We start from the raw sequence: 20,864 nt of genomic DNA, 5'->3' as shown, positions 1-20,864 counted from the left end.
GGTGAGCTGAACTGGCTCAACATAAGATATATCAGATTCAGAAATTACTAATATCATTCACAATTACGTCTGTAGTTGTCCCAGTATTTTGCATTGCAAACAGTACAATTAGTTACTCTTTAAAAAAAAAACCCTATAATTTGATTTTTCCATAATTAACACCATTCACTGGGTAACTACACAAACTTTTTGGGCAACCTGGTCATTAAAACATAGAAAATTAAGTACCCTTCACTGAAAAAAAAACCTAACCAGGGAATTTGGAAGGGATGCATATATTCAGTAACTAACACTTCTGGAAATGGCATTATGCTCTTCTTTAGAAAGCAGCAGTACACAAAATACATAGAGGATCCATATATTCAGAAAAGCCAAAATTACGAACAATGACAGGACATGAAATCTCAGGTACATCTTTAGACACTGATGCAGAGATACATTACTTTGTCACAAAAGAGAAATTAAGGCAATCTCATCAGCATAGGGAACATTTTACAGCACAGCTGGGATTCCAGGGTCAGTGTAGGCCAAGATTCCAGATAAAATGCTAAGAATTTTTCACAAGCTTATTAGGAATTTGATCAGAATCATATTACCACAAAAAAACACTGAGATTTCTAACACTGAAAAACCCTACACACTGTAGCATCCAGCTGTGGCAATGCCCAGATCATTCCTCACTTCCAGTGTCATGACTGACTGTAGTATTTTATTTTCTAAATGAAATTTAATCTAAGTATAAATTGCACCAACCCATATTGGAACTATCATCGACGTTCAAAACAATTTTTACCTCATATAAAACCATACAAAGAAGGAAAACAATGTTCACCACGAACAGAAGCATGTATGGGTAAGGTAATATTCAAATACATTTATCCTCTTTGGAATAATTAATGTACTAATACTTCGTATATTATATTTCTTGAAAGGAACAAAGGACGAAGTAACCTCTCCACTGCCACCCAGTAACAAATATTGACCTCATGTGAATTTCTCTATATTTGACATCTTTAATAGAGAAAACTCAGTGAAAAACTGGATCCCAGCTTTTGGCAAAGCAGATGAAAGGCCATTCTCTTGAGTCACTTCTATCATATGGCTAAGTTATGATTGAAGCAAAGAGAAAAATAGAGCGTTCTTTGAAAAATATTTCATTTCTGACTGGGCAAGATTTAAATTCCCATTCCCCTTAAAAAAAAATACTGAAATGTAGGTATGCAAGTTACATATAGTCCAGCTCTCTTCACTTACTGAAGACAGTACATCTTCCAGGAATTTATAAAGCACTATAATAATAAAGCATTATATCACACATAAATAAGGAACAAAAAAATACGGATATATTCAGCCTTACTTCTCCATGTCTTAAAGGTGTGATAGCTCCTCTTGCTACCGCCATTCGGAACAATGTTTCTGTGGCCTGCACCAACAAATACACAGACAAATTCATATTAAAAAACAGACAACACAGCTCATGATGATATGTCTCAAGTTTTATAGCATGTTTTATATTTTCTGCTACCTTTTAGCACCTATTTTACAGTTGAATTGCTCCAGTAACTCCTTTAGAACAATGTGCACAGCTTAGGCAAGTGTTTATTGCAAGGTGAGACATGTATTGAGGATTTTGGTCTCAGCATAAGTAACCACCTAAGCAGTACGTGATCCCTCAGGCAACACCACAGCTGTTCCAGAAGACTCTCTGAGCAGGTCAGAGATGCTCAGCCCCAGATAATTGTCCTCCAGACGTTGTCAGGTAAAAGTGCAGTACTGTGGAAAAAATAGCTATATGGTATTTCACGACTCATGAAACTTATTTTTAAAACTGCTCTTTAATAATATACACTTAAATTGACAAATGAGTATGAAAAAATAGTATGATGCAGCACTTTTCCTAAAACCACCTGAGCCCCTCTTAACTCTCTGTAATGGTGGGATTACAGAACAGAACACAACACTGTCATGTGCAAATGGCAGGGAACACAACTTTGGGGAAATTTTTAATCTTTAATTAGTTGAATACCTTTCTGTGTTAGTTGGCCCATCCTTTCTTTAATCCAGTGGGGCAATTGGCACATACTTCTGATACAGAGATAGGTTACTGGCTTAATACAGACTGTAATAGGTTCTGTACCACCTATCTTTCTACAAACTGGTTGGAAAAAGGCATGAAAAAAATTCACAAGTTTCATAAATTCACAGATTGGCACATCAGTGTACACATGAACAGATTTGCTTTGAAAACTTGTTTCCATAGCAAACAGTGAAGCTGGTTTCAGTTTCAACTGTAAAAAACCATGTTTTTAATATCTGGTTCTAATTAAAAAAATACCCTGACATTTAAGGATCTATGTTAAGGAGTAGTTAGAAGGCTGCTTGGAAAACAAAACCAACAAAACAACCACATTTAGAAAGCTTATAAATAAAAGCAGTTTGCAGTAGCTGATCATCTTTCTAAACAGTGATTTTTAAAAAAAAGCATTCCAGTGCTTGCATGCCTGCATGATTTGCTGCATTCCCACTACCACTACCTTAAGACAGCTGTATCTCAACAAATGTGATATCAAAGACATCTCTTGAGATTAACTCCTCAGTCTTCCTAGACACAGATTAAGTGGGGTTTACTCTTTTCTAAATTATTTTCTGCAGAAAATAACTTAATAAAAGATCATTTAATTACCTTATGTTCTCCCCACACACCTGTAAATGAATGTGTGAACTCCAGAACAAGAGGCTGCAAAATCTATTACTTCATTTACACCCGCAAAGATGCAGGGCAGTGCTCCACTGTGATCCTACTTCTCAAACCTTTCTTCTCTGAGAGATGAAGTGAAGCTCACACAACCTTTTGTATTTCACAAAATTGGCTTCTTTCACCAACATTTTTAGGGACGTTTCAACCAAATTGAGCATTCTGTCAATACAGTTAAGCTGCTTTTGTTTCTTTTGAAAACCACTGGTGTGTGTGACTTTCTTTTCACATCTACTACTAGAAGATCTCTCCTTAGTACACTTGTACTCACCTCGTTAATGCCAGATGTCAAAACCATTCAGAAACAAGGAAAAATCACAGCAATAGCAAATGCAACACCACAGATGTCCTCCCTTCACTAAGGGTGGGCCACCCTTCACTAAGAAGATTAGCACTACAATCACAGCTTCCCACAGAAACTGCATGGTGGGGATGAGGCCACCTATGGCCATTGACTGACAATGACAAGGCTGGAGAGAACTATTGGGGGTTTTGGCATGCAAAATCCAAGAGGAGGCTTACAGAAGTTCATCTTTCCAAACAGTAATCAGCCCAATCTTACTGCTGGTGTAAGCTTTAAGGTGAAGGAAGTGGACACGGCAGTAAATATTTCAGGTCTGCATCCTTTTGACAAAGCAAACTAGGTGTGAACATGTGGAGATTTGAGTGAGGCAATGTCTTACAAGGAAGAAGAGTATGATATAACCATTCAGAGTTTTGTAATACCTTCACAGGGCTACAACATCACAGAGACTAATGATAAAAGTAAGCAGCTAGCAAAATTTTGCCAGTCATAAAACCTAAATTTATCTGCAACACTTCTTTTTTTTCCAAAGCTTTCATACTGTCTTCAATTTCTATCTTTTTCCCTTCTGCCCTGCAAATGCAGAAACAAACAGAATTGTACTGGAGCATGTCCAAGGAAGGGCAGCAGCCCTGGGAAAGGGTCTGGAGCACAAGTCTCATGAGGAGAAGCTGAAAGAGCTGGGGGTGATGAGCCTGGGGAAAAGAAGGCTCAGAGGAGCCCTTATCACTCTCTGCAACTGCCTGAAAGGAGGTTGTAACCAGGTGGGGGTCAGTCTCTTCTCCCAGGTAACAAGTGATAGGACAACAAGAAATGGCTTCAAATTGCACTGGGGGAGGGGCTTAGATTGGATATTACGAAAAATTTCTTCCTGGAAAGGGCTGTAAAGCAGTTGAACATAGGCTGCCCTAGGAAGTGTTTCAGTCACCATCCCTGGAGGTATTTAAAAGATGTGCTGATGTGGCACTGAGGGACATGGTTTAGTGGGGGATTTGGCAGTGCTGGGTTAATGGATGGACTCTATGACCTTAAAGGCCTTTACCAACCTAAACAATTCTATGATTCTGTCTGGTCCTGCTCAGGTTCCTTGGACTAGCTTTGTCTAGGCCCATTTTCAGCATCTCTAAGATTGGAGGTCCCACAATCTCTCTGATCAACCTGTTTCAGTATCTCACAACAATATTTTAAGTGGTAAGTCCACAAAAAAAATGCAATTTACAGATGACCCCTAAATTTCTTCTGCTTCCCAAAGAAACACAGCCCAGTTCCTCAAATTCTCTCTAAGTGGTGGAAACGCTTTGTGCCAGCCAAGTGGAAGGCCATCCTGCAGGCATTTGAGCTGTACGCGTTGGATATGGAAGAATAAGCCTAGGGGTGGGAAAAGTCAAAATATACATGTACTGCATTTTTTTTAAATGTTAGAGACAAACTCCATCATACTTAATTCTCCATAAAGAATAGAGGAAAAAAAAGCTGCATGAAGAATCCCACAACAGCAAGGTAAAAATAACAATATTCTCGCACACCTCATATACTTTCTGAAATTCTATATATGATAATATCTTTCTGAGAGCAAAAGGATCTCTACAGGACATCAAATCTACTTTGACTAAAAATCCAGTTTATTGAACACATCTTGCCTGGCATGTTCTTGGTATGTAATTTCAAATCTCCCAAAGTAACCAGTATAATAATAGTCAATATTCAGGCTGCCAAATATCTGCATACAACTTGCTTCAATACTAAGTTTAAATCCTTTGAATTCAAATGTCTTTAATAATTTTAAATAATGTGTTAAAAGTTATTAAGTATATTGAAATGGCAGGTTTATTTCATTGTATTAAATCTGCTAAAAATATGCAGAGTACTGCTCTGTTGCAAATCAAACAAGGCATAACTGTCCATTTAAGAAATAATTATACTATTCTCAAAGAAACTGCTGACTAGGAATCTAACTAATTTTTAACTGTTTTTTCACTAAATATTACAGTATAATCAGATTTTTTAGAAAGCTGTAAAAACTTGAGATTTATTTGCATTCAATTCACTGAGAATAAGCCATCTACTCAGCGACAGGAGTCAGAGGTTTGTAAGAAAGCAAACTATCAACACATGGTTTTAGTGATCTCAGTGTGAAACAAATGTGTTGCCAAGATGATTGTTACTGAATCCTAAACTTGTTGGTCATTATAAAGGATGTGTAGTGTGTTACATTATATGTGAGGTGAAACGGCAGCCTAACGTACCCTACCACTCTGTAACACCATGCAAGCTCTAATGTCATCTCCAGACAAAGATGACCAACTGTTCCCACTCCAACAAAGCAGTTGCTTCTGATCAAATTCTTTGCAAGTGGGTTTAAAAAAAAAAAAAACAGAAACCACTTGTATGAACCAGAACTAAAGTGGAAGATAATTGTGTATTATTGATAGAAGTGGTAGGAAAAACAGAAACACTGCTTAAGATTCCAGATGTTTTGGATTTTCTAGGTATTCACAAAAATAAAATGGTCTCACATAATACTTCATCAGAATAGTTACTGTTTTACCAAAGCTAAAACTGCAAATGCAAGCAGTGAAGAGATTGATCACGCAAGTTAATGAATTAAGAAATGTATACTTTTTAATCACCTGACAATTTTTGGCATCTATTTCTAGATGCGCATTAAAAAACCCAAAACAAAACCCCAACTGAATTAAAATTAAAATGGTGCAAATTGTTCATAAGAATAAAAAAGGATGGAATACCACAAAAGACATTTTTTCACTCCTATTAGGTTTTCTGATCTTGGATACAATAGCTAGCTGACAGCTCTTGCCTGTTAAATTTGTGCTTCTTCATGAAAAGCAAATTACATGAAAAAAGAGTTTTGACAGTCTATCCAGAATCATTAATAACAATCTTTCAACTTGATTATATATGAACTATTGTTACAGCCCCTAGTAGCTAACCATCACACAACTTTTGAAAACAAGAATGATTGCTATAAAAAAAAAGATCTGGTAAGATTTAGAAGCAACAATGAATAGGAAAACACAGAAGTTTCTGAATTTTTTTCCCTGAATTCTGTCCACAAAAAGTCAAGTTTAAAGCAACTGTCGGCATCTAAACCTTACTCCAGATAACAGATTTAACTGAGGAGCTTAATTACTGTTACAACTTTTGATGAAATTACCACAATACCAATATAGAATGTGTTGCTATTCTATATACTTTATAGATTTTAAATATTTTTAAATATGTTAAAATACAATACTGAAGCTGAACTGAAGCTTTTAAAAAGACAGATATGTAAATTCCTAGTCTCTGAAAAACCACAGAAAATTCAATTAATTCCATCATACAGATGTGAATTCCATGTACCTCCATCTTTTACTTTGTTGAATGACTCTGAATGTCTCTGCTTTCATTACTGAACTATTGGAACCTTATTTGTACAATGAGTAGATCAGCCTACATTTGACTCCTGCGAGACACAAGCTCTTTCCAGCCACCAATTAACAGATCAAATAATTTCTTGCCTTTACCTTCAATAAAAGCAACTTAACTGTGAACTCTCTGAAGACTAAACAATTTAAATCCCATGATAAAGCATATTTTACAGAGTTCATGAAAGCCTTGTATCCATTTTCCAAAACATCTCTAATTTTTTCCCAAATTCAGCTTTCAGAATACATTGCACCACACATGCACCTTTGCATTCCATAATTACTTTATTTCCCTCTCCTCTGGTGACTTACTCAACCTTTGTGCAAACAAAGCACACACCTGGCCATGTATCTTATAAGGAAAAGTACTATATGGAAACATTCTTCTTTCTTAAATAATAAATGTGTGTTGATTCCCTAACCAGAGGTTTGGAGATGTGCAAAACTCATCACTAATATAGCAAAAATAAACCAGTATTAAAACTAACAAGACTAATAGCATAGTAACTTTTTTTGAGTTGTCTTTCTCATTTCGGAGAGCATTTGCAGATTTGTCGTGTAAACATAGGTTCAAATTTACACACAGTTCAGTGTAACTTCAATTCCATTTACAAATTCCATTTGCTCATTGACCTAAATGTGCACTTTCAGGGTTAATAAACTACCTTATGAACTAATTTACCTCTACCCTCGACCTAACTAAACTATCCTGATCTTCCTCCACGCTGCAGTGCTGCTCAGAAACCTCAGCCTCTCCTTGAAAGAGCTTTATAATTTAAAGTTGCAGAACACATGCTTAACAAATGAACCAAGCAAGGAAATAATCACACAATATGTGCTGCTAGGAGGATGAAATAAAAGAATTTGTCTATATTTATCTTAATCTGAACCCAGTAGTCTGCAGTTGTGGTATTTGTAACATTTGCCAAGATCATGATAACTGCTTTTCTTCCTGACTTCTCCTCTACCTGCTTTTCTCCCTTTCCTTCCTCCCAGCCCCCTCCCAAAAAATGCTTGGTATTTACATTGGGATTCCTGGTCCCAGCCTGTAACTGACTTTCACCTTTTTCTAGCTTTCTCTTCACAAAGGATTGAAGGGCTCAACCCTGCAATTAACTAAGTATCAGGAAGCCAGAAAAAAAAAAATAAATCCAGCAGTATAATGGTCATGAACTGAATTACCCACAAATCAGGCCAGCAGCCAGCATGGGAAACTGGAGAAATAGGTCATTTAATCTCCTCTGCCTTGACAGAAATGCCAGAGAAAGGAGGTCCAAGCAAGCCTGCCCCACCATCATCATGGAGCAGAGGTTTCTGCATCTGAGAAATGATCCACTGAAGCCAACTAAAACCTTCCTTCTTTCCAATCACACAGCAGAAGGACAGCAAACAGCTGCAAGCCAGCCTGCAGAAAGCACATGACAACTGTCAAACCTGGTTTTGATTAGTAATGCTGCCAGATAGCAGAAAAGATAATGGCTGAAAGACCAGTCTGGCCAGACCAGGAATATACAAGCACATTTGCTTGTATAGTCAGTGCCCCCCACCCAGGATTTAGGGGCAGCAAAATCTTCATTTTCAGCTCCAAAATGCTGAGAAGGAGCACTCATCATGTTCCATCTCTATCCCATTCGAAACTGATTCATGGAGAACTTTGCTGCTGCCTGGCCAAAGGCTGCTGGAGAAACAACATACAGCAGGTCTGACAGGGCTTGATGTAGTCACCAAATTTTCAGGATAAAAGGGCAACGCTGCCCTGAGTTCAGAGCTGTAATGAACTCCAACACTATATAGAATTACTGAATGGTTTGGTTTGGACAGGACCTCTAAAGACCATCTAGTCCAGCTCCCCTGCCATGGGCAGGAACACCTTCCACTGGACCAGATTCCTCAAAGTCCCATCCAACCTGGCCTTAAAGACTTCCATGAGATGGAGCAGCCACATCATCTCAGGACAAACTGTTCCAGTGCCTCACCATCCTCACAGCAAAGAATTTCTTTCTTGCATCTAATCTAAACCTGCCCTCTTTCAGTTTAAAACCACTGACCCTAGTCCTGTCACCACAGATTCTGGTAAAATGTTTGTCCCCATCTTTGTCTTAAGTCTTACTGGAAGGATGCAGTGAGGTCTCCCTGGAGTCTTCTCCAGGCTGAAGAACCACAACTCTCCCAGTCTGTCTTCATAAGAGAGGTGCTCCAGCCCTCCCATCATTGTGGACATGCTCCAACAGGTCTATTTCCTTTTTATGCTGGGGACTCCACAGCTGGACACAGCACTCCAGGAAGGCTCTCACAGGAGCAGAGCAGAGGGGCAGAATCCCCTCCCGCACCCTGCTGGCCACGCTGCTTTGGATGCAGCCCAGGATGAGGCTGGCTTTCTGGGCTGTAAGCCCACATTCTCAGGTCATGTTGAGCATCTCATCCACCACAAGCCCCAAGGTCTTCTCTCCAGGGCTGCTCTCAATCCATTCTCTGCTCAGTCTGTATTTGTGTTTGGGACTGCCCCAACCCACAGGCAGGACAATGCACTTGGCCTCGTTGATCATCCTACACTTATTACTACACCTTTGCCTGTTCACCCATTTTGACTCTTTGCCATGATTTTGTAGCACCTCACCCTCTTCATCTTAAGAGCACTGGTGAAGGAAAGTCAACAGACAAGAAGACAGGGTGTGTGACATGGCAACAAGGATGTTCCTGTAGAATTCATTCCCAAGCTATTATAAACAAGTGAAGCCAAACTCTTCTGCCACACAAGTTAAAGAAGACTGAGGCGAGCTTTCATGGTCCACCTGCAGTTCCTCAGTGAGTTATTGGGACAACAGAGAGCAAAATCGAAAGATCCTTGGATCCCTATTCTCCATTCTAATCCCTGTAAAACGGCAGAGATTTAAACACCAGCAAGCTATTCCAGCAGCCTCGGATCTTGTAACAGACATTCACTATAACCAGTAAATTAATGAGAGCTGCATATTTAGACAGCTTTATTTCATATTATCCAAGCACATGTTCTGGAATTCCAGACTAATTTAAACAGTCATTTACAATTCTTTTATCTGCCTTCATTGACCAGAATTTCTTGTTAGCATGAACTCTGAGCGGGTTCAATTCAGTACTTCAGTACATTCCCTACAAGTTTTACAAGATTTACATTTAATGTGTTTCACAACCAAGGCTCTTTTTCTTTAGGGGATTACCTCACCTTTTACATTTCCCACTGGTAGCAATTTTAAGTAGTAGCTCTCTGTATTTGTAAATGGAACAAAAATTTGTCTCAATTGGTTTGTTTCCATGTATTGTAATTTACCCACAGTGTTACGAGCTAAACTAATACAAATTAAATCGAAAAAACATTTTCAAACTAGTGATTTATCATGACCACGGTGTAAACAGTACTATAGATTACACTGACTTTGAATGAGACACTCAACTTACCTCCCAAGCTTATTGTTTAAATGCATATATGTCACACAATCTTTCAGAACTAATTAGAAACAGAATACACAAGTTAACTCTACTTCATTTTTGGGGCAGCTTATAAAAATGGCTCCCTACTCTGCCTGGAAAAGTTTTACTGATGCTAGACAACAGCTAAATTGCTTTTGAGGAAGAATACATTCTGGTAATGACCTAACAAAAAATTGTGATTTTTTTATCACACACTCTTATCTTTAACTGTAAAAACAGTTAACTAAATCAGATGTTGATTGTGATTAAAACCAGTTAATATAAAATAATCAGCAAGAAAACTCAGAAAGCCATATACTATATAGGGAATGGTAATTAACTACAAATGTAATGTCGGACTCAGAATCATTTTTTAATCAATTTTTTTTTTCTTTTAAGGAGAACTAAAAATTTCATCACTTAGAACAATATTTTGAGAACTGGCAGAAGCACTGGTTGAATGCCTCCTGTTCTCAAGAAAACTGTTCTTATTCTGGCCCTGAGCAACTAATAGAAACCCTCACTCACAGGCTGCACAATACTCAGAGTTTGCAAGTGAAGCCATTTCAGACAAACTGAACGAGCAAGAATTCTTCTTCCCAAGCACTTTTTCCTCAAAATTGACACAACAGTCCCTCCAGCATCTAAGAATCGCCCTTCTCTGCCAAGCAGTACAAGGCCCACAGCAAAGCATGCATGCATGCCGTTTTCTCTTTTTAAGAAAAGCAGGAAGCTTTTATCGCAAGACCAATCTCAGGAGGAAGCCACACTTCTCCTTCACATACACTATCAGAAGGGCCATGTCTCAACACTAAGGCTGTTGACAGAGGCCATGCTGCAGTTGTACTCCACAAGCCCTGCTTTTAAATAAATCAAGGTTTGAAGTAACACCCACCCACAATCATTAAAGCCTTGTGCACATGTACAACAGCGAAAAGTAGTAAAATCTGTCAAATCTGCTTGAACAAAAGGTATGAGAACTCACCACACCTAATTTTGTAGCTTAGGAATTCTAAATTTACAGATCTGCAGTATTTACCCATGTACCGCATAAGTCTAAAACACTTCACTTCTGCTTCTCTGTCATGCCAGATGGATACTCCTCCTTCTTGCTCTTGAATGTTTTCCACTAAGTGAAGGTAGCTGGCCTGACCCTGAAATGGATGAATTACTACATCCAGCCCAGTTGCAGGACCAGAGGACAAACAACAAATGTCAAAGCAGAAGAAAGCACCTCTAGCAAGCTGAACTAGTAAAATGCTCTTAAAAAACAAGGCATGAGTCAGACTCGGACTCAAGCCACCTGAAATAAAGTTGGCTAAAACCTTCATGTCCTGAAACACATTAGATACAGAGAGGCTTTCAGTCAGAATTGCTTGATGACATTGCAGTCACCAAAATTACTGCAGTGAATTGACTTCAATACTATGCAATATTCTTGCCTGGTGTACAATGATTTGGTAATTGCTGCCAACTAACTTTGTCATCCTAACAATTATTGGGCATGGTTTTGTATAGGGAAAAAAGTGTAGCCTACTCTAATTCAAGAAATATGGGACTTGATTTCTACTTTCATGTATGGGTTGTCTCAGGGGATATAAGACTTTCATCAAAATTCAGATGGTTGCTCGACAGTAGTAAAAGGAGGAAATGAAGCTACATGGCAATCAATGCCGGGTCTGTAAAACCCCTCTCCTTCTTTCTCTAAAACTTGGGAGGCAAATCACAAGGAAACACAATGAGATTATTAGTAAAACAAGTGGAGTGCACACAGGAGGGCCAGATTCTAGCTTTTGTTTTTCTTATCTGACATCAGGCAAGACAACTGAAACACAGAGGATTCTTCTGTAACTAGGTAGTGTGGTCTTCTTTCCCAAGGGTGGGAGACCCTCAATCAAGAGATCCTAAAAATCCACTCCTGATGGTACTACCATGGCAATTCCTCATCCAAAAGAGGAAAAATACTTTTCACTTACCTCCCAAAAGTCATAAAGAATATTGACTTAGTTATTTCCATACATTGCCTTGAGAACATACAGAACAATTACAATTCCAATGTGGTAAAGAAATGTAACCCAAGAAATTTGGAAGCAGTCAAGGACAAATGCCTCAGCTTTCTAACACTGAATCAAACAAGTTATTGAATACTTTTTGAACACCATCCAAATAAATAATTCTATTATTCTACTTCCCATGCAAAAAATGGTTACCATATTTGCCACTTAGAGTTAACTCATGAGAATAAAAAAAAAAAGAGACTGGGAAGTATTTAGAGACTGCAGCTGAGGAGCATCTGAGAAAAGCCAATGGAGGAACTGATAACCTGTATTTTACAGAAGTTTTAAACACACCAATAGTTACAGTTATGAAACTGAGCAGCTGCTAATCTGCAAGACATCTATAATCTTTTATTGGCAATGAGCAATGTTCCCAAGGAAAAGACAGTGATCGCACAGTTAAAGGCCACTGATTCAGATCACACAGGAGCCACTACCAGTACATCTACTGATAGATTTACCAAATTCAGAAACTGCAGCATGGCCCTAAGCTACTCCAAGTGATGCAGAGCTGTATCACAACAATGGAAAGGTAATGAGGAGATGGCTTAAATTTCAATTCAAATGTAGCTCAAAGTCTTGCTTGCTTCCCACCTCAGGGATAGACAAACAGAATCCCTTCACCAGACCAGTTTATTCACTCTACATTTACCTATTCTCTTTATTTAAAAAAGATAATGAACTTAAAAAAACTATAGAGAGTTTAAAATTTACAGCAAACACTTTAACCAAGTACAAAATAACAAGAGAGAGGATCTTTTACCGGGAACAAAATGTACAGTTACTCCTGGCAAGGTTTAATGGTACTAAATACGTGTAGTGGGTCTGTTCTATAAACTGCACTGGATTGCATGGATAGGCATGTTCATTTAACCACTCTGTACATTAGCACAGCCAAATAACAGCTCATGCTTCTTGAGGGAAAAGTACATAAATTACAACAAGTACACAATTACAGAACAAGGAATTGTCTAAGGAATGTAGCAATGCTGAAAACAATTTAGGAACCACAGCAGATAATCAACTGACCTTAAAACACACTGTGCTCCCCATCAAATGAGCAAATTAATCCCAATAAGTGTAAAAACCTCTAACAAAAACATAAATCAGACACTTTCAGTTGGGCTAACTCTTCAGAAAGCTTTCAAAACATGGCTGAAAAAAGGATGCCTCCGTTTTGCAAACATTTAACAGTAGCTAGCAACATGATAGGTTAAACTACCATATATCAGGTCAGGTCTTCACTACAAGTTCTTCCCTCTCATCTATCAGATGTTTAAAGTCTCACCTCTTCACTGACAGAATGTACAGAAAAAAACCCCTGGTGTTAAAATGGATGGGCTTCATTGGTATTTAAATGACCTGCATAATCAAAACATCAGAAGAAGTGTCAGCATGAACTGTCAACACTAAGATGCTCCTCCAAGACAGCTCTGTTCCAGGCTTTATGTTTATACAAGCATCTATACAGGATCACTTTCTGGTAGCAGCCAACTCCTTCACTCAGCAGAAAGACAGAAGGATGAATTACCATTTTACAAAAGCCTATGAATAAAACAGCTTCAACTAAAGCAGTGAGGTGTGGATTTGTTGTGTCAAATACAGGTCTTACAGAAGTCGGTAGCCAACACTCATCTTTGTTAGGTCTGGATTTAAATGCGTAGTAGGTGTTCAAAAATAAGATACCAGCCAGAAGCATCCAAAAAAGGCTAATGGGAAAGGTTTGTCATCAAGCTGAAAGAGGGCTATCATCAAACTAGCTACTAATGGCTAAAATCATAATGGCTAGTACAGGCTGCAAGTAAATCCTATTCCAAAAATTGATCCATAGCCTTCATAACTAATAAAGGCTCTCTATGGTAGCAGTCAGAATAATTTAAAATAAAACATAAAATGTCACCTCTTTTTTCAGGAGGGAAGTGTGTGTATGTTTGTAGAAAGGGCTGAAGAGTCTTTCTCAATCCTTTCCTATGCACCAAGGTCTCATTTCCAGAATATACTACAGATGGGAGGCAGAGCAACGCACGGTCATAAACAGCCAGACCCCATTACAGGTTCCAAAAGGCAAGTGCCACAGAAACATGGAGAAGTGACTCAGGATTAGGCTTCAGAAATTGCTGGAGTCTCTGTGGCTGGCACCCACAGAGCCAGAAACGCAGAATGAATGGATCCCTCAGTGGTTTATAGTAATTAGGCACATTTCTGAAACTGGTGCTGCGATTGCTTCATCCGCACTAATTGAGCACAATGCAAAGCAGTGCTCTGAAATGCCAAATGGCACATTTAACAACCTTATAAAGGAGCCAGGAATACAGATTCCTTCTTTTTTTTCTTAATAAATAAAAAAAAAAGCACTGGCCTAACTTGTCACTGCACAATACAGAGAGCTGGAAAGTGTCCAAAATTGCTCCGTAAGTGTTGTTTTATTAGCCTGAGACTGTTAATAAATATATTGTAAACGAACTCATACTTGCTTGGGTGAATATAAAGAAAGAATTGTATCACTATTCTTACAATGTTTGCAATTTACTCTAGTTCTTCACTTTTTTTATCCTAGTTACACTGTTTCTATGCTAGTTTACCCCAGCAACTGACATTTATTTGGGCCATAAATTACCCCAATGCAGTGTAGTGCTCCTTCATAAATTTTACTAACACAGCACTTACAGAACATAGACTTGTATTAATTAAACCCATGCCTACACAAATCTAACATTTCCTTTTAACGTTTTTACTTACTGCTAATTCTGGAAAACATACAGAAGGACAAAGGCTTTCTCTTCCCTTTCACCAGGTGTGGTTTTTAAGTTTAAATATACATATAAATGTGGGGGTTTGAATATGTATCTTATTACCAGTGTGTCACAGCTGATAACTCACAATCTCTAAGAGGAAAAATACTGTCTTCCAAGAACTTGGCATACCGAGCTACAAATTGGATCCTTTCATTAAGAGAAACTTAATTAACTCTTAGCAATTTCCACTTTTGACTTTGCCACTGCAAGACTTTCATTACTTGTCAGAAACAGCTTTAGGCATTTCTAACCCTAGATGTTAAAAACCTTTCAAGATTAAAACTTGAGACCTGTAATGGAAGTTTAAGAAATCTGAAAAAAGGCTTGTTCCTATAGGAACAAAAAAAGGTTTGAGGTACATATTGATAAGATAGGTAGAGTAAATACTAAGGTAAGTTTGGTTTAGTAATGTTTTTCATGCCCAAGTTTAATTTTAAAATGGAAAAAACAAAGGTAGTGTTATACAATACCAGCATATGAATATTCAACAAATATACTGAATAAACACAGCAATAGCAGTAGAGCCCACTACAGTACAGGAAGACACATATGACACATATATGACAATTGTGTAATACGCACTTAGATGCTACTTAACCACACTGTGTCCTGTTTGCAAATATATGAAAAAGTGCTGTATTTTGTACAGAAAATACATCATACCAAATCATAAGCAGAACAACATGAGGTGCTGCACACCCTGCCCTGGGCTCCTGCCTCCCTCAGGCAAAGCCCCTGGGCTCCCGACACACATAACTTGAGGTGAGCAGCAAAGCCATCCCATCACTGACCCATACCCAAGACCTCACGGAATGTCTACAACCACAAAGCACTCAGACAGACTGCCCTGTGTAAGGCAGCATCTGCTGTACTGGACGTAGAGCATGAAACCCCAGGTTTTGTGTTTTAGCCTGGTCACTCACCACGAGAGCACGGGCAGGTCTGTGTGCCCCCAGCTGCACACACACACCAATCCCGCACCAGACAGCAGGAAGCATTGCTCCCAGGCACACATAAACTCTACACAGGCATTTAATCCAACATGACATATTTGTGAACAATTTAAGTTAACACAGCAGCACTTACGCCACAGTAAAACCTTAGAGATACGATAAATAATTTACAAGAGCAGTGCAGTCACCACCAGCTTGTTTTCTCAGTGGTCTTTATTAAACCAAATCACTGGGATTAAAGCTACTACAACAAAAACTGGAGACAGACATGAGTGGGTTGACAACTTTTCTGTTTGTTTAAGCCGCCTTACTGAGAAGACTCGAGTTAAATATTACCAGAAATAAATTTGTCACAATACAATTTTAATTCTCAAATATCTGGAACCAATTAGCTTTGGGAAAGTTTCAAAAGGGCCACCCGGTAATAAACACAAAATCATTTGTGTCTGCTGTCTTGTTTGTGATAATTTTTTTTATTGCTACCTCAGTTTCAAATGTCAGAGTAATGAGTTCCACATTCCGATAAAAATGTGAATTGAATCCATATGGAAAAGATGCTCAAGCCCATCAAAATCAAAAGAACTCCTTTATTTCTAAGTTCTTATACAAAGAAGTTTATAATGCCTAACGTTTTCACCATTCTCAATTAAAATCAGGAAACTTCTAATACTATTACCAAAGAATCAGATATGTCACAGAAAGATGTATCTATTACTTAAGGGAACCGTTAACATAATGTATTTTACTTAAGTCTCTCGCTAAAATTAGCATTTAACCTTTTGAAAGATGTAGCAGCCCTAATTGCCAAATGATTCCATTTCACGTTAACATTATTTAGAAAATGCATATTATTATGACTAAAAAATGTTCCATACTTTCAGACATTTACATCAAAAATAAATATGCATATACAGCATATTTATCTTCCCACTGAAAAGTAACCTGAGGAAATTGCCAAGATTCAAAAGCACCATAAAAGAAGCTATCTCCTCCTTTCTTCAGTCACAAAGTCAACATCCTTTCCATCCTTCCAGCCTGAAAAAAGAAATACCCCTCCAGAAGGTTTGTTTCTCACTAGATAATGGAGAATAAACAGAGTTACAGGCAGAACTCACAATTGTATATACAGCTCTCTAAAACCATCCAGTATTTCTCTATATTTCTTCTTGAAAAATATCACCCCTGCCTATATTTTCTATGACAAATAAGGAGTCCAAGTGCTTTTAAACTAGTGAGGTGGGAAGGGGAAGAGATCTGCTTTATTTGACAAGGTCAAACAAAACTATGGAATCAATGTTATAGAAGTCTTATTAATCACACTGCTAAAAACTCCCCGATGTCCATCCACTGGAACAGAGACTCCCACATTTGTCAGGGACACAAGCTCAGCCGAAGAGAGTACTTTCCCCATTCGTATACACTAACAGAGGATTTGGTAAGATAAGCTACATCCCCCCAAGCATGCACCATCTCTGTGTAACTGGGTGCTAGCAACAGACACACACAGTTTGTCCAGGGATTCCACCACAAACGCTCCAAAGTACCAAAAGCCATGTGGCTTCCCTGCATTTTCTTTAGTGCCTGTTTTGCCTGGGTTTTTTTATTTAAGGTAAGAAGAATTAAGAATTAAGCATAGAAAGAAAATCCTGCTTATGTATGCTCAATTAATTATTCCATGGATAGCTAGGATAATGAAAAATAAATATGCAGGTAAGAGCCTACACACCATGAGGCAGGGGGAAGGGGAGAGATGTGCTTCAGCAAGCTCTGCAACGGACTCCTGGAGGTCCAGCAGGTCACTCAGCTAACAGTGGTAATCGCTCCTCAGCTTACACAGATGGCAAAATGCCTTCCTGCTGTTGGAGCTGAACTGGCAAGAGGAGCAAGACTTGCCTCTCCAGATGTAGATATATAAAGTCTTTGAATTCCCACTCCACAGGCCGAAGGAGAAATACCTGCATTAGACCCCAGAGCATAGAAGGGGCCATACCAGAAGAGGTCCACAACACAGCCACCTCAATTCCTGGTTTTGAAAAACCACCAGCAACAAGTGCCTGAAAAATACTTTTCTCTGCTATACTCTGAAGCAAATTCCAGGGCACAGCTGCAAGAACAACATATAGGATCTCCACATTTGATTGCCTTCATGTATTATTTTTCCCACAATTTCTCTTGCAGCCCACGAGAAAGCTTTTGGCATCCTAATTGTCCGGTGTAGCTTTGCATGTGTGTGCCTCAGTTTATTTTGAACTGCTAACAATTTTCTTTGGCATCCCTTCATTCCTGCATTACAAGTAAATAATTCATCACAAATCCTGCTCTTCATACAAACACAATTTTACGTTACTTGTCTCCTACTTATTCTCCCCCAGGCCAGGTTTACCGAATTTAGCTCCTCCACTTACACATGTTCTTCAACACCTTTGCATCTTTATTTTTCCACGAGGTACTTTCCCTATTTCTATTACACTTTAAAGAGGACCAGAACTGCAGACAGCAGTAAACCTGTCAGCGCACTCATGATTTACATAGTGGCATGATAATGATTTTTCAGTTTTATCCTCTACTCCTTTCCCAATCACCCTTAATATTAAATTGAAGGGTAGGGGAAATGGGGGTGTTTAATAGCTACAAAATGTGGAACTGACATTTTCCTCATATTTTCAACTTCTTAAGTGAAAAATCATATTCCAACACTGTATATATAAAAGAGGAGTTTTCTCCCCACATGCATTGCATTACTGCCACTTCATCAATGGAACAGTGTCATGAGGCTTCTGCAAACTTTAGAACCAGCTCTCATTTTTACAATCTTAGACAAACTATAAATAGCAAAAACTTGTCTTCCCAGTTTCCTCTTTCCCAGAAGGTTTATGACAATGACAATAGGTGCTCTTCCCCATAGTTTAGCCATATCTGCATGAACCTCACTTTTACAGTGCCAATCTAAAATTCTGTGGCTGAATTTGAAGAACAGAAAATGGAGCTAGTGAACACGGATGCATAAAAATGATTAATATGAAGAAATTAAAGAAATACAAGATTCTGTGCTTCTAAGTTCATCATAAAGATATATACAATTTCTCAGTTTTCTACCTGCAGGACAGGAATATTTTATCAGTTTTTTAATCAAGCAATCTTGGTATTCTCTTTGTGAATTATTGCCCTTTTTCTGACCAATCTATTTTTCCAGTTTTCTTCTGATGACACATCTTACGAGTCTTTAAACTTTCCAGATTGCTTTATAAAAGGAAAATCTATCCATATTAAAAATTCCTAAATGCTGGGGTTTTTTAAATAAAAGCCCCAAGTTTTTAAGATAAGCACACAAAGTACAATATGCTTTACCCTTTTCCTTTTTTCTCATCTTCTGTTTTCTTCCTTAGCCATTACATAATACGTTGGAAAATTCACAGGCTTCTGTTTCTGCTTGTTTTCGCTTTTCTGTCACCTACGCCACTGCTGACCAATCCAGCAACAAAGGGAGTCAACTACCAGCTTTGCTCAGTGACAACTGGTACAAAAGAGCAGCTCACCTTCTCTCATTGTAGCCTCACCACCTCCAGCAGTGTCCAGAATCTCAGAATATATTTACAGCAGTCTGCATCTTGTTGGGAGTTGCAGATGGTTGTAAACAACTAAGCTGCTATTTAAGACTTGAATGTTGATCTCAAGGATCATCATTCATGATTATCTAAACATTCATAAATCTAATTTCAATAACCAGGCTAAAAATGCCTCATGAGAAAATAAAATGGCACAGAAGCTGTCAGAGTTAATGTGTTTTAGTGAGATGAACTTCTTCTCATTGTTTTATTAATCTAATACATATTGGGTGATTATTTAAAAATATTCCAGGAGCTTCCTCAAAATTCAGTATTAACACTGTTACCAAACCTGCCAAGTATTTTTTCTCCAAATCACCTGTTCAAGTGACCTGTAAACTCCTGGTTAACCCATAAAAGTTTAATGGGTTTTATAGGTAACGCAAATATACTCTGCAAACTTGCTTTCATTAACAAAAAAAGACCTCTAATCAGGGAGACTTCCTATTTATCTTATTTGAGCAACAGGTAAGTACCATTGAAGTAACAGGTTAATTAATTCTCTGCATTTGAAATTACAAGTCCAAATTTAAAGCAATGTTTTGAACACTGCTACAAGATAAATACTATGCAACTGAGTACGTAACAACAATGACCATAGACCAGTGGAGAATTACTACATTTGCAAATTTTTGCAAATACTTCAATACAGTGCACTGAAGTCAGTGCAGAAGATTTGGCAGGTTGAAAAAAGTGAAAAGAACCACATCTGTACTACAGCTAAAAAAAGATACATGGTCTTATGACTTAATTTACATATGCCCATAGTGTGAGACCCACATGTACAATGAGCTCAGTTGGTCAGAACATGGTGCTAATAACATCAAGGCTGTGAGCTGAATCCCTGTATGGACAATTCACTGAAGGACTGGACTCTATGATCCTTGTGGGTCCCCTCCAACTCAAAGCATTCTGTGAATCTGTTGATGATTTTGCACATAAGATAACCCACAAACTGAAAAAATATGTTAAAAATACAAACATTACCATAAACTACCAGTTTTGTTTCTTAGAATATTGCAAAACGCCAACTTGCTCATTTTCTTCATTTTAGTGCCTAATAGTTTGTTTGATCTTACATAATCAGTAAGTCTCAAGTAATCAATCATCTACTTTTGCTGAAGGTCACGATGCTTACCAACAGACTGTTATGCTGGCCCTTCTTCTTAACCCAGTGGTAAAATTCCTGTAGCTGGAGTTTTCTAATACTGCTCCACACACCACCTTTGTATTTTCAATTCACTGCACAGGTTTAAGGTTTTCCATACCCCTGACCTGTGTCTGAGGCTTCCTTCCAACCCCCTCTAACATGAGTGAATACTGTTTAACACAACTCAATCTGACTTTGCTTTGAGCTACTGCTCAAACTACAGACTGCAGTAACTCCATTCAGTAAAGTTCCAAATATAATCCTTCTGGCTTGGCACACATTCTTTGAGTCTCTACATGCAGAATACACAGGCTACATTACACATAAGCTGGAATTCTGAGAGAAAAATTACCTATTTGTGCCCATTAGT

General features: G+C 38.2%; 1 protein-coding gene across 2 annotated transcripts in view; it reads right to left on the bottom strand.

The window, feature by feature from the left end:
• Positions 1-20,864, bottom strand: part of TMEM135 (transmembrane protein 135) — a 160,906-nt gene that overhangs the window by 91,461 nt on the left and 48,581 nt on the right. The window contains exon 5 of one of the 2 annotated variants that reach the window (XM_048294497.1): positions 1,358-1,423. The exons of the other annotated variant lie outside the window; for it this stretch is intronic. Within the exon in view, the coding sequence (XP_048150454.1) occupies positions 1,358-1,423 (66 nt within the window). The remainder of the gene's footprint in view (positions 1-1,357; positions 1,424-20,864) is intronic. 2 annotated transcript variants of the gene reach the window in all.

The sequence above is a fragment of the Corvus hawaiiensis genome, chromosome 2 (assembly GCF_020740725.1).
Source record: "Corvus hawaiiensis isolate bCorHaw1 chromosome 2, bCorHaw1.pri.cur, whole genome shotgun sequence".
NCBI classification, from domain to species: Eukaryota; Metazoa; Chordata; class Aves; order Passeriformes; family Corvidae; genus Corvus; species Corvus hawaiiensis.
Note: the sequence above shows the minus strand (reverse complement) of the source record. Positions and strands in the feature narration are given on the sequence as shown.